The sequence below is a fragment of the Felis catus genome, chromosome A3 (genome assembly GCF_018350175.1).
Source record: "Felis catus isolate Fca126 chromosome A3, F.catus_Fca126_mat1.0, whole genome shotgun sequence".
Taxonomy (NCBI): Eukaryota; Metazoa; Chordata; class Mammalia; order Carnivora; family Felidae; genus Felis; species Felis catus.
In genome coordinates, this window is record NC_058370.1 from 34,527,880 (window position 1) to 34,542,184 (window position 14,305).

At 38.9% G+C, this 14,305-nt stretch overlaps 1 protein-coding gene across 3 annotated transcripts in view; it reads left to right on the top strand.

Moving 5' to 3' along the window:
- Positions 1 to 14,305, top strand: part of PLCB1 (phospholipase C beta 1) — a 695,993-nt gene that overhangs the window by 449,168 nt on the left and 232,520 nt on the right. For all 3 annotated transcript variants that reach the window (XM_023251450.2, XM_023251452.2, XM_023251451.2), the window contains exon 4: positions 1,366 to 1,503. In XM_023251450.2, the coding sequence (XP_023107218.1) occupies positions 1,366 to 1,503 (138 nt within the window). The remainder of the gene's footprint in view (positions 1 to 1,365; positions 1,504 to 14,305) is intronic.

The window sequence follows — 14,305 nt, forward strand, 5'->3', positions numbered from 1 at the left end:
TGCTATAAATTAAAACCTTAGAAAGGAGGTCAGAATAACCAGGCCTTGTTGGTCCAGCATTTTGCTAAATAAATAAGAATACAATTTTATTCCTTGCTTTGAAGCTGGCTGCAGATTTGCTAAGTGATTGGTTTGATTAATTTTCTGCATAGATCTCTCATTTCATATGAGAGAAAAATAAATTCAGCCAAGATGAATGAGTTTTATTTTAGGTCTTACTCTGAATTCAGGAGGTTTTAGAAACCTCCATTTCCCATCATGACTAGATTGCCAAGGCATCCACACTTACGGTGCCCCAGAGAATCAAACTTGCTCTGAAAAGACAGCAAAAGTTCTCTATGTACGAATCCCAGTACATTCTGAGGATAGAATTGAAATGAACATATTCATGGCAGGTGCCACCATCTTGCTAACAGCCTGTTTCTTTACAATGAACTCAGTGTTGGAGAGGGTCCACAACTGTGATTCTCAGCCATGTTTCTGCCTCAACTCAAGATAGCATTATCATGCTTTGATTCCATAAGAATCATCTTCTTCGTCTTAATGTGTCATGAACTGAAGAGAGAGATGAGATTTTGTATTTCAATATTTGAGTCATGGGATGATTGGAGGAAATTAAGGGAGAATTATGGCACATAAAAATATGCTGCTACTAAATGATGTATGAGAAAGAGCCATTGACCAAGGACCATAAGTCTTTTTCTTTTTTCAGGTTTATTGAGATATAATTACCAGGTAACATTGTGTAAGCTTAAGATGTAAAACATGATGATTTGGTACAAGTATATATTGCAATATGATTGTCACCATAAAGTTAGCAAACACCTCCATCATATCACATAATTACCATTCTTTTTTTCTGGTGAGAACACTTGAGATCTACTCTATTAGCATCTTTCCAGCAATATTATTACCTATAATCACCATGCTGTACATTAGGTCCTTAAAACATCTACATCTTGAATCTGGAAGTTTGTCCTCTTTAAACAAAATCTCTCCATTTTCCACACACCCTTGCCCCTAGTAGCTACCACTCTATTCTCTGTTTCTATGAATTCTGCTTTTTTTAGATTATGCATGTGAGTGATATCATACAGTGTTTGTCTTTCTCTGATTCATTTCTCTTCATATAATGACATGAACACCATAAGTCTTGAGTCAGAAATTCTCTTTCCACAAACTTTTGGCAAGTTACTTCACCTCTCTAGTCCATCATGGGCTTAGGGACTTCAATCCTACCATTTTCTAGTACTAATAAAAGGCAGTTTTGTTTTGAAGACATTGTAGGTGTAACACTTTTGGAACTATGCTACCATGTTGGAATCTCTAGCTATAGACTAACTTTTTTCAACGTTTATTATCCAGGACCCCAAATTACGTGAACTTTTGGATGTGGGGAACATCGGACGCTTGGAGCATCGCATGATAACGGTGGTGTACGGGCCTGACTTAGTTAACATCTCCCATTTGAATCTCGTGGCTTTCCAAGAGGAAGTGGCCAAGGTATGGTGGATAGAAACTTCTGATGCTTGTCACCTCACTCTGAGCCCTTACGATATTGTACTGATGCCTGCAAAAGACTGGGTTTTTGTCATATTTAACACGTGTTAAAATTACATCTAAAAATAATTCAGCTGCCAAGTGGAGGTGTAATTCAAACACTTCCAAATAATGGCATCTACTAAGAATTATGGAGATTTTTCATTAGGAATGAGGCATTTGATATAATTTCTTTGCAGAAGAAAATACAGGTGAAACAACTTTTTATTTTACCTAAACACCTTATCCCAACTCATTCTCTCTTAGCCTCATCCCATGTCACTTCCAGCCCCATCTCTTTTCCAACCATCCTTAGCACCTTTTTAACCTCTTTTATGCTGAGTAGCACCTAGCTCACCACCATGCACATGGTAGCTGCTCAATTAAGGAAGGAAACGATTTTAAAATAAAAATTTCAAATAATATCAATAAATAACAATTATTCAGTTATGCACTAGAATGGTAAATTAGAAAGGGCCTCTCCATTAAGGAGTTGCTAATTCACTAACATAGCAGGCCTTTCAGATACATACAGAAACAACTATAATATAAGCAAGCTCTATCAAACAGGAAGCTGTGAACTTCTGGGAACCCTGGACTCAACTTTGATGCTTTCTCTCGAATAGTCCAGTTGCCATGAAAAGAGCACTAAAATGAAAATATTGAAAGAACTTTCTTTTTTCATGTTTATAGTTTATAGGATACTAGTGATGATCCTTACCCTTCATACATTTCCTTCAAGACTTAAGATTATGAGTCAAAAAATACTTTTAAGTTTGTATGTCATATCTGTGCTCTTACAGAACTTCTCATGTCAAGGACCACAACTATGAGGTTCTGTCAAGCCAGTCATCATTGTGATTTATAAATGTTTAACCCTCAGTGGTCTGACAGTTCCCTGAATTACACCAGAAGTAATGGCCTGACCTCTATTCTTTAGTGATCATGGTAGAGGCTTATTTCCAACATTTACAAAAACATCAACTTCATTTCTTACAATGGAATGAATGAAGTGCCAACCACTTTTAACAGTCTGAGGTTTTTAGAAACTACTCTCCAAAACCGTGTTACAGACCTAATCTATTTTCTCTCTTTAAGAACCAAGTCACCCATTTGCTTCTGTAGTATAACTTAGACATTTGGAGAGACTTCAGTTCTGTGAAACACTGCATGACAGCATTAATTTGCCTACCATGAGTTCTTATTCTGGTATACTGCTGGTAATCTGTGAGTTGTATATACTTCATTTCTCAGAATGTAGACGGATGGTTGGTTGGATGGTTGGATGAATGAATACAGATAATTAAATATTAACTACCTGCAAAATATTTTCAAAATATTGTTCCTTAAATACAACCATATTCACTTTAAAAAATAACCAATTCACGAGATTCATGAACTCTCAAAAACATTCAAAAAATGGCAGTGACTTTCAGGGAGGCTTTTACTAAGAATGAATATAGATTTTATATTACAAGTCAATCTACATATCTTATACTGTATTAAACCTTTGTGCAGTTAGGTTTAAAACATATTCAATTTCCTTCTCTCTGTGCATTCCTTCCCACTAATTTTCTTTAGGGATTTTGATTTCTGAACACTGTAATATTCTCCATCAGGACTGCATCTGTAGACATTTTTTCCAGCAGCAACTTGATGTTCCTGGTATAATTAATGAGGTTACAGAATGTTTTGCCTCCCTTGCCTTCCCTTTAGGGTATTTTTTTCCCCACTGAAATTGCTCGCTGGAATGTTAAGATTTGCAAACACCATTTTACTCTGAAAATTTACTTTCCCCCCTTCTAATTGTCAGAATTGTCTCATAACATCACACCTTTTATTTAATCTCTGGGGCCAATGTACATGATGCTTTGTGTAGTGTCAACACCAAAGGAGACAGCCTCTCTCATTATGTAGAATGTCTGACAGAAACCGGAGCTTCTTTGAAACTCAAATATCTCCAGAAGAAATTATTTACAAAGAGATTCTGGCTCATCCATTCATTCAACACATATTTGTCAGTTGCCTTCTCCGTGCCAACCACAATTCTAGTGTTATGGATACAGCATTCTAGAATGCTCAGAGCCAACATTCTGGGAGAAATAAACAGATAAATCACAGTTATGAAATAAACATATTGTAGGTCAGATGGAGATCTGTGTAGAAGAATAAAGTAGGAGGAGAAGGTATGAGGGTGGGAGAAGGAAGCTATTTCTTTATGGGGTGCACAGAGAAGGCAAAAAAATTTGAAGGAAGTTGCTCAGTTACAGTAATATCAAGATTTCTGAGAAATCTCTTGGATCAATTTAAAAAAATAATTAGAAGTAGGACTTGAACTTTCCTAAATATATTATTCCAGATTTGCATGCTTTCTTTCTTACATAAATTACCTGAATTTGAACTTTTTATTTATTCTTTAAGACAAGTGACTCTTTTAAAAAAGTGGGGTGAACACTGTCTTTCTTTTTTTCTCCACAGTTGGACTAAAAACATGGTGTCTCCTGCATATCTCAGTCATACTTTTTGTTATTTAGTTTGATTTGCCAACCACTCTGTACTCTAAGGATCAGCTTTCCCTGCTCCCTGGAGGGGCACTTCCCTTTAATGCCAGGGATAGGTGGTTTCATGTTTGTCCTCTGGGTCAAATACTTCTTCCTGAATCTCCTACTCCTGTAAGGACCAATGGCCACATCCACATTTGCTATCCTCAGGAACTCCTGTACTTCAGTACCCCCCCCCCTCCCCCACCTTCCCTGGGATGTCCTGACCACTCCCTGGAACCACAGGGTGGAAGTGAATATCACCACCCATCCTTTTTACTCTTCTACCATTAACTTCTAATAGTTCTCCACTCACAGCTACATGACTTGTGGCAGAGTTGGAGGTATCAGCAAAGGAAACCAACTAAGGAAACAAGTTCATTCCTTGTGTTATAATGTGGGCTTCTGAACGACTTTAGCTTTTATTGTGAGGAAGATGGAAGCCATTGGAGGGTTTTGAGCAGAGGATGAACATGACCTGACTTAACCTTTTAGTCAATAATGGACCATATGGGGAAAGGCTATAATGAAAGCAGGGAAGACCAGTGAAGAAACTACTAAAATATTTGCAGTGAGTTGTTAGTGACTTAGACTAAAGTGGAGCTGTGTAAAAGATGAGAAGGGGTATATATATATATATATATATATATATATATAGGAAGGAAGTCTGTATGTATGTATATATATATATATATATATATATATATGGAGAAAAATTGAGAACATAAGCTTATAAATTGTATGTTGCATGTAAGAAAAGAAGAATCAAGGATGACGTTAGAGTTTTGGCCCAAGAGACAGGAAGGATGGAAATAACCACTTGTGTCATAGGGAAAATTTAAAGTAGAGCATACATTTGGGGGTATATAGCAAGGGTTCAGTTTTGATTATGTTCAGATTGAGATAATTATTAGACACCCAAGTGGATATGTTGAGTTGGATATATAAGCCTAGAGTTAAGTGCCAAATCTAATACATCAATTTGGAAGTCATCAAGTTATAGATAATATTTAATGAGACTGGATGAGATCAGCCAGGAAGTGACTATAGATAGAGAGGATGCCCAAAGCCTGAGTCATTGATACTCCAACATGAAGAAACTGTGCTAAGAAAGAATCAGAAAAAGAAGCTGAGAAGGAGTAGCCAGTGAGGAGGCAATAAGGTGGTGTGTGTTGTCAGAAGCCAGGGGACGAAAATGTTTCAGGGAGAATAAAGTATCAACAACAAGCTGGTCAAATGCTGCCCAAGATGAAAACCAGGAATTGACCATTGCATTTAGTGACGTGGAGGTCATCCATGTCCTTGATTAGAGTAACTTTGGTGGAGTGGTGTAGTCAAAAGCCTATTGAAGTGGGCTCTGGGGAATATTGGTAAAGAGAAAAAAAAGAAGCCAAAAGCTCTTTTGAGAAGTTTTGATGTGAAAGACAGCAGAGAAATGAGAAGTGAGGTCCAGAGATGATTTTTCAGATGGGAGAAGTAACAATGTACATATATGCTAATTGGAATGGTCCCATAGAGAGAAAACAAGGTGCCAATTTAGGAGATAAGGAGAATTGCTGGAGCAAGTCCTTGAGTAGAAGCAGTAGGATCTAGTGCAGATCTCACTAAACTATACCCTGGGGGCATGTCTGGTCTACCACCTGTTTATATAAAGTTTTATTGGAACACTGCAACCTCCATTTTTTTCACATATTGTCTATGGCTGCTTTTGCGAGACAAATTTGAGTGGTTATGACATAGACCATACAGACCACAAAGCCTTAAATATTTACTATCTGGTTCTTTATTTAAAAAGTGTGCTAACCCTGTCCTAGTTCAGAAATAGAGTGGCTAGACTTAGACACGAGCAAGGACATTTAATCAATAAGAGAAGAAAAAGTAGAGCATATTGGTTAGGATGCTATAAAGGGTACATGCTGTGGAGAGAATTGAAGACATTTTCTGATTGCCTTTACTTTCTCAGTGACAAAGGACACAGATGTCAGCATCTGGGAGTAAAGATGATCTGAACTCTCAAGCTTTTTTCAGTACCATTTAGTGCATTTCTTTGAAGATCTAACTGGTAAGGTTAACATGAACTGTGAAAGACAGATTGTTTATATCAGCCCCCAAAATAATGTTTTGAGCATACTAACCAATTTATCGGATCAATGAAAATTCTTCCATTGGTCAAGTAGCTTGAAGACGAAATAATTGTTTTCTACCTGCCCAATTCTAGCCCTTCTGTTTTTCTTTGAGGTGAGGGCTACACAGAAAGAGACTTCTAGTTGTGCATACTACCTCCTGCAGTCCTACGGTCTAAACAGCATTCTGAAGGTAGTAAAACACATTACTCTAAGCCAATGGCTGGGGTTCACAGGATTCCCATATGCTAGTGTTTACCTTCAGGTCTCAGGTATTCAGTGTGTAACTGTTGGGAGATGACTCTTCATTGAGAGAAACTCAACAAGGAATGAAATCTGATTCATGATTAGTGAAGAGGAATCCCAGTGTGCAAAGACACCATGTCTTCCCTCTGGGTTCTGGTCCCTTTCCATGGCTGTATCCCTGGAAGCTCACACCCTCCATTACCTCCCCAAGTCTTATCTCCAGTCTTTGTCCAATGCAATACATCAGTGACATAACCTATCACCCTGAGAAACAGGATTAAAGATCCAGGCTCTGATATTCAGTCCTAAATAGTTGGACACTCTGATAAGCCCCCTCAGTGGACATATTGTTGAACCACTACCTAGTTTGGCAAATTCCAACCCAGGCATTGCTCCAGTGTGTTAAGATGCAGTGGGTGCAAACAGTAAGGATTCAGTGGGTTATAAGAATGAGATGGCTGGGGTGCCTGGGTGGCTCAGTCAGTTGAGCGTCCGACTTTGGCTCAGGTCATGATCTCATGGTCTGTGAGTATGAGCCGCGCGTGGGGCTCTGTGCTGACAGCTTGGAGCTTGGAGCTAGCTTCAGATTCTATGACTCCCTCTCCCTCTACACCTCACCCACTCACACTCTGTCTCTCTCTTTCTCAAAATAAATAAACATTAAAAAAAAAAAAAAAGAATGAGATGGCTAATGGCAGAGCTGTGCAGGGGAAATTCTGTGTTCATTTCTCTGCACAAGGATTGGCAGATGCCTTTGCTTTCAATCCTTAATTCTGCACACACTAAATTCTCTTAAGCATTTATAAATAGGAAAAACAAAATAAACAAATTGGTTTTTCTTGGTTAGCCATGCTATTAGCAGGAACTCAGCCAAATTGTTTTTTAAATTTTTTTTAAGTTTGTTTATTCATTTCGAGAGAGGGAGAGGGAGGGCGCGTGTGCCCATAGGCAGGGGAGAGGCAGAGAAAGAGAGATAGAACCAAGCAGGCTCTGCATTGTCAGCACAGAGCCTGACACAGGGCTCGAACCCATGAACCGTGAGATCATGACCTGAGCCGAAGTCAAGAGTCAGATGCTTAACTGACTGAGCCACCCGTTGTTTTTTTTAACTTTTGATTGAAATATAATATACACAGAAAACAGCACCAATTATAACTGTATAACTTGAAAGATTTTTTAAAATATTTTTTAAATATTTATTTTTGAGAGGGAGAGACAGAGTGTGAGCGGGGAGGAGGGTCAGAGAGAGAGGGAGGCACAGAATCTGAAGCAGGCTTCAGGCTCTGAGCTGTCTGCACAGAGCCCAACGTGGGGCTCGAACTCACGAACCATGAGAACATGACCTGAGCTGCAGTCAGTCGCTTAACCAACTGAGCCACCCAGGCGCCCCTTGAAAGATTTTTGAAAAGAGAACACGCCCAGGTAAATAGCACCCAGATCAAGAAATGGCATCTTGAACATCCCAGTGTCTATTGTACTAACACACCCCTATTTTGACCTCCAGCTTTACAGATGAGTTTTACCTATCTTTAAAATCTTTAAATGGAATCTGGAAACATGTCTTCTTTCTGGTCTGACTTCTATTATTCAAATTAGATATATGAAATCCTACTATAATTTTTACATATGGTTATAGCTTAGTTCATTCTCTTTCCTAAATAGTATACCATAATTATAGTATACCCTAATCTATTCTACAGTTGATGGACATTCAGTTTCCGGCTTAAGGTTATTACAAACAGTGTTGTTACAAACTTGCCTTCCTGTGAGATAGGTATTGCTGATCACAGATCTTCATATGTTCAGCTTTGATAGATAATGGCACCTTACCAAACTGGTTGTGCCCATTGGTATTTTAAACACTAATTCACATATAAAAAAAATGTTTAATCGAGGATGCCTGTATGTTAAATGATTGCATTTTGAAATTACAGAATAATGAGCTTTCCAAAAATATGCTCTGTAACTGAACATCAGCCTTGAATGGCTGTTATTTTAGATTTTTCAGGGAACCTCTGCAGCTATGAATGTCATAGAGAATCTAGTTCACTCATTTTGAGGATATGACCTGGGTTTCCCTAGAAATTTTCCTACCTTCATCCACACCAGATGCTTGCCTACCATCCAAATAACTTGCAGGCTCTCCAAATTTCCTAACTAGCTCTCACATCTCTTTCTTGTCTCCCTCTTCCTCCTGCTATGTTGTTCAAATTCTTGACCCTTCTCATCTATAGGCACCTTCTACCTACTTTCCTTGAACCCTCTATTTGCTCTCCAACTATATACATGCCCACCTGCATAAGAATGATCTTTTTAAAAAACTCTAAACTTGATCATGCCTGAAATATTTTTCTTTTTTTTTAAGTTTATTTATTTGTTTTGAGAGATGGAGGGAGAGAGAGTGTGTTGGGGAGGGGCAGAGAGAGAGGGAGAGAGAGAATCCCAAGCAAGCTCTACACCATCAACACAGAGCACGATGCAGGGCTCACACAAACCGTGAGATCATAACCTGAGCCAAAATCAACAGTCAGTTGCTTAACCAACTGAGCCACCCAGGCACTCCTTGAAATCTTTTGCATTGCCTGTTACCTAAAAAAATAAATTTCCTGATTATTTCATTCATTCATTCATTCATTCATTCACTTAGTGAACAAATATTTAATGAAGGCCTAGCATGTAGCAAGCACTTCAGTGGACACTGGGGATAGATTAGTGACAAAACAAACATAGCCCCTCCTCTCATGTGCTGGTAACTCACCTCTTGGACCCGTGCACAATTCTGCTCCAGTAGTTCCTAACTACTTGTGGTTCTTTCTACCTTTATAATTTTAAGTTTGGTGCTTGCAGAATTGTGTGTCTTGTTAGACTTCCCTTCTCCAGTTTGTCCACCAGGAGAACTTTGAAGCCTCCTTGGGGATTCAGCTTAAATACAGCTCATCCATCTCCCCCTCCATCTCATGATTTCCATGAATAATGGAGTTTCCTTCTCTGCTCTTTTGGTGAACCTCATGCATATTTTCTTCATCATGTATCACACTGTAATTATCTGTCAGTGTGTCTGACACCCTACCTTGGATTTGTGAGCTACTTAAAGTCAGAAACAACAGCTTAGTCACTTCTGTGTTCCCAAGATCTAGCTTAGTGTGTAGTAGGTTTTCAATATGTGAATGTTTGGGGAAAAAAGAAGGAAAGAGGGAGAGAGAGAAAGGGAAGAAGGGGATTTTGAGCCCTTGAAAAAAACTGATAGATCATGAAAATTATTAAGCCATGGAGACTTTGAACGTCTTGTACTCTGATCTTCTCATTTGTTAGAGCTGAAGAAATTGAGACCCACTCACTAGCTAGTTGCTGCAGGCCCCTTCTTCCCAGCATGGATCTGTCTCCATGGTTTGCCAACATTCTCAGTAGGAGAAAGGGATGACACTAACCACAATGGCTTTTATCCTATTCATCTTTCCCAAATTCAGCTTTGTTCCTACTCAGAGAGTCATTGTCCCTATCACCACCACCCCCCAACAGTGGCTTTGAATGGCCAAGTCCTGATGGCTTTGAATGACCAAATAGTTGAGGCCTTTTAGGTGAAGAGAATGAGAAAAGGAGCCACAGAGAAGGGGCCTTTTTTTTTTTTTAAAGAAAAAGAAATTATAGTCTACAAAATGAAATTGGGAAAGAGAAGAGAAGGAAGATCCAGTGAAGGGACCTGCCAGCACCACCACTAGCTGTTTCTGATGTAGAACCTGATTCATCAAAAACTGGGAATTCTCTTAGACCTTCCTCCAAATTAACAGTATATTTAAAACTGACCTCAAGAGACATGAGTTTCTTATATATATTCTTTTTATTCTGGAACATATACATTGAGAAAAGAATTTTCAAACACTAATATACTTTGTACAAAATGTGTCATTTATCCCATTTCCTTTTTCAACTTGGGACCAATTTATGTTGAGTGAGCAATGGGTATAGGTCTGATTTTCTTCAAACAAAAATGATTAAGAAAAATAGAATGAGGTATCATGTATTGTTTTTAGCAGTGTATTTTGACACATAATGGAACATTTTGCAAGATGTCCTTGGGGGTAGAATATATATGCCAAAAAGATAGTCGTTTACAAATGTAAAAAGTTAGCCTTCTGGATTGATGCGTTTTATGAGATCTTCATTCATTGTTCTTCTTGACCTCTTCATGCTAGCCAAAAAGCCTATGTTGTTATCTTCAGATATTCCCCTACCCAACTCTAAGAAAGGGCCAAGGCCTTACCAAGTCAATATACTGCACTATTAGTCTTGGGATTTTGTAGTCGTGATGTCTTTTGTTGGCAAATGAGACTCAGTCCACATGCTACATTTTTGTTTTAGAGGAGTATGAAAGATGCACAGCTTAAACTTTCAAACTGTTGAAAAAGTCACCCATGTGGAATGACTGTACAAAAGTTTAAAAGTTCGAAAGTCAACAGAGAGACATTCATAATAAAAAGAGGCGGGAACAGGCACTTTGGACATTAATCTCTTCCTTACACCTAGATAAGAACCAGCAATTGCTATTTTTGTGATTGTGGAGGAAAGTGCTCTGCCCTCCATCTTCTGGGTGTCTTTTCTGCATTCCTTAAGCAAGAGCTTCTTTTGAACCGGGCAGCATTCACAGGATCCATGTAAAGGAATGAATGCCAAACTGAAGGGAAGATATATACCCTAAGACACAGAAATGCTTGTGATTTCAGAGTATGAGCTGCTGTTAGCACAAACCCACTTTACCCCAGAAAAGAAAGGCAGAAAACTGCTTAGGCAGCAATGCCTCCCCTTTCCTTCTGAACACCCCATAACACAGAAGTTAGCTGCTTCCCCCTTGTTCCTATGCCTCCGTCTTCTGAGCCTTGAAGCTGAGTAAAGCCCCGATTGTCTATTTGTGTGGATTGCATTGAAGCAGGCACAGCGATTAAGACAAACAGACAAACAAAACCATAATATTTTTGGAAGGGAGAAGAGCTCTAAAAAATTTGGCTTCCTTGTTTAATTACTGGGGGAAAACACCTGGCATCCTATAAGAGTGGCAGGTTGATCTGTGTCATCTACGGCCTTAATATCACCTGTCATTTTTATGTTGCTAATGCATTAAATGCTTTCAATGAACAAGCCGTCCCTGAGAATATTTTTTTTAATATTTTGTCAATGATTTCCCTAATGGCTATATGATAATAGTCATTCATTCATTCATTCATTCATTTGACTGATACCTAATTGCCTACTGTGTACCAGGCAAGATACTGAGTGCCAGGGATAAGCTAAATAGACAAAAATGATTGTCTTCATGAAGCCTCCATAAAGGTGGGGGTAGGTGGACGATAAACACAATAAGACGGTGCCAGATCCTGAGACAAATAAAGTAGGGAAGGGGAATAGAAAATGCCGGAAGTAGGGGGAAGAGCATATTTCAATTTTAAATAAATTGGCCAGATAAGGTCACCCTGAGGTGATGACTTCTGAAGAAAATTGAAGATGATGGAGTGGGTCAAGTAATTCTCATGGAGGACAGCAGACTCTGAGACAGGTGTGTACTCGGCATGGGATGAGGAAGAAGGAGAGCAGCGAGAGATGAGTCAGAGAGGTTGGGGGAGGGGGTGATAGGTGACCCAAATAGTGGTGGGTGGCCACTGTAAGAATATGGCTTTACTTCCAGTGACACAGTTAGCTATTGCATTATTTTGAGCAAGGGATTAATTTGGTGTAATATATTTTCACAGGATTGCCCTGGCTGCTCTGTTGAAAAGCCATAGTAGGGGTGCAGAAGCAGAAACAAGGAGAACAGAGTGCTTGGGGTAGAATGGTGAGAAATGGCTGGGTTCTGGATATACTCTGAGTGTAAAGCTATATATATATATATATATATATATATATATGCACTAATGGATTGGACACATGGCATGAAAGGGGGAACGAAAGATGATGTCAGGTTCTCTGGAATTGCATTAATTGAGCTGGAGAGCTAATTAGGGAGGGGAAATAAAAAATTTTGGACATAAAATAAAAAATGGTTATTAGTCCAAAACAGTAGAATAAGCACAGGTGTGGCGTGCTACCTCTCCTGAGATACTGTGAAAATTATGGTAAAGGAACACAAGTATGCAGTGATGAAGAGAATGAGATATGGCACTACAAGATGACATTTTTCAGTAACTCTGCAGGGAAGATTGTGAGGAGAGTGTCTATGAAACAGAGTGGAGAGAATTCTGCACGGTCTAGGTTCCATAGAGAACTATAACCAATGAAGTCACTGACCCCCACTCAGAAGCAGTGGAGACATGCCCCCAAACTTGAGAACTACCAGCCCAGCAGAACACGGAGCAAGACTTAGGGGTGGAAAGAAGGCTGAGGAATTAAAGGAATATGGACAAAACTCTCAGCCCCTCCACCTCCTCCTCTTGCTCTGCATACAGAATAATTGATAACCAATTACTTCCCAGACCAAAAACCTGAGAATTTGTTTTCTTGTGGAAGTGAACAAATTATTAGAAAAAAATCAGAGGGCGCCTGAGTGCCTGAGTCAGTTGAGCATCCAGTTTCAGCTCAGGTTATGATCTCTCAGTTCAGGAGTTTGAGCCTCACGTCAGGCTCTGTGCTGACAGCTCAGAGCCTGAAGCCTGTTTCAGATTCTGTGTCTCCCTCTCTTTCTGCCTCTCCCCCACTCATGCTCTGTCTCTCACTCTCTTTCTCAAAAATAAATAAACATTAACAAATGAAAGAAAGAAAGAAAGAAAGAAAGAAAGAAAGAAAGAAAGAAAGAAAGAAAGAAAAGAAAGAAAGAAAAACATCATTGTAGCCAGCTTTGGAGTCAAGCATCCAGAGTAAAACTCTTGTGGATACCACACCATAGTGGCTGGCACCCACGTGCTCACCTGAAGGAGAAGTCTACAAGTTGGAAAATCTCACATACTTAGAGCTCCCAGTTATCCCCTCTGTTGTCCCCCTATAATGTGAAGTAGCAACAAAATGTCCACACACTACTGAGAAAGCCTACATTATTGAATGATGAAGGAGGCCAAGAAGAACAAAATAAGAAATGATGACAGAAGATACAGGGGTAATTCAAGAAACAAATAATTAAACTAAAAAATTAAAATAGATACCATCTTCAGAGAGAATTTTGAATATATTATATTCATAAGATAACAAGATGTTATGAAAAATAGGAAACAAAAATAAAATCTTTTTTTTTTGAAATCTGAAGATAAGATAATGGAATAAAGTCAAAGTTCTACACAACTGTAGTGAGAAGAAATGAAGGAAATCTCCCAGAGTGTGGACCCAAGCAAAAACCACAGTGAAGGCAGAAAACAGACAAGGAAACATGAAAGACAAAACAACAGCCTTCAGAGAGAAAAGAAAAGGGGCTTCTGGATGGCTTAGTGGGAAGAGCATGGAACGCTGGACCTCGAGGTCGTGAGTTCGAACCCCATGTTATGTGTAGAGATTACTAAAACACACACACAGGAAGAGAGAGAAAAGATAAGAGATACAGGTGCAATCAATCTGAAGAGTGCAAGAGAGAAGGAGAAAACAGAAGAGAGGAAAATATGAAAGACATAGTGCAAAAAAATACATAAGAGCTAAGAACAGATACTGTCTTGAAGATTAAATAGCACACATAGGAATGGACTAGGTTTAGGCAATATGAGTAGGAAGCTGGAAAATATTAGATAAATGAAAACAGCTTAAGTTTCTTCTCCCCCAAAGAAAATTAAGGTAAACGGAGAGATAAATGTATAAGAAAAGTATTATACAAATATAAGCGCTGCTAAAAGCATGCAGAATTTTCAACAACTGAAGGAGCAGTCCAAAAAGTATGTATGCTATGTTGGT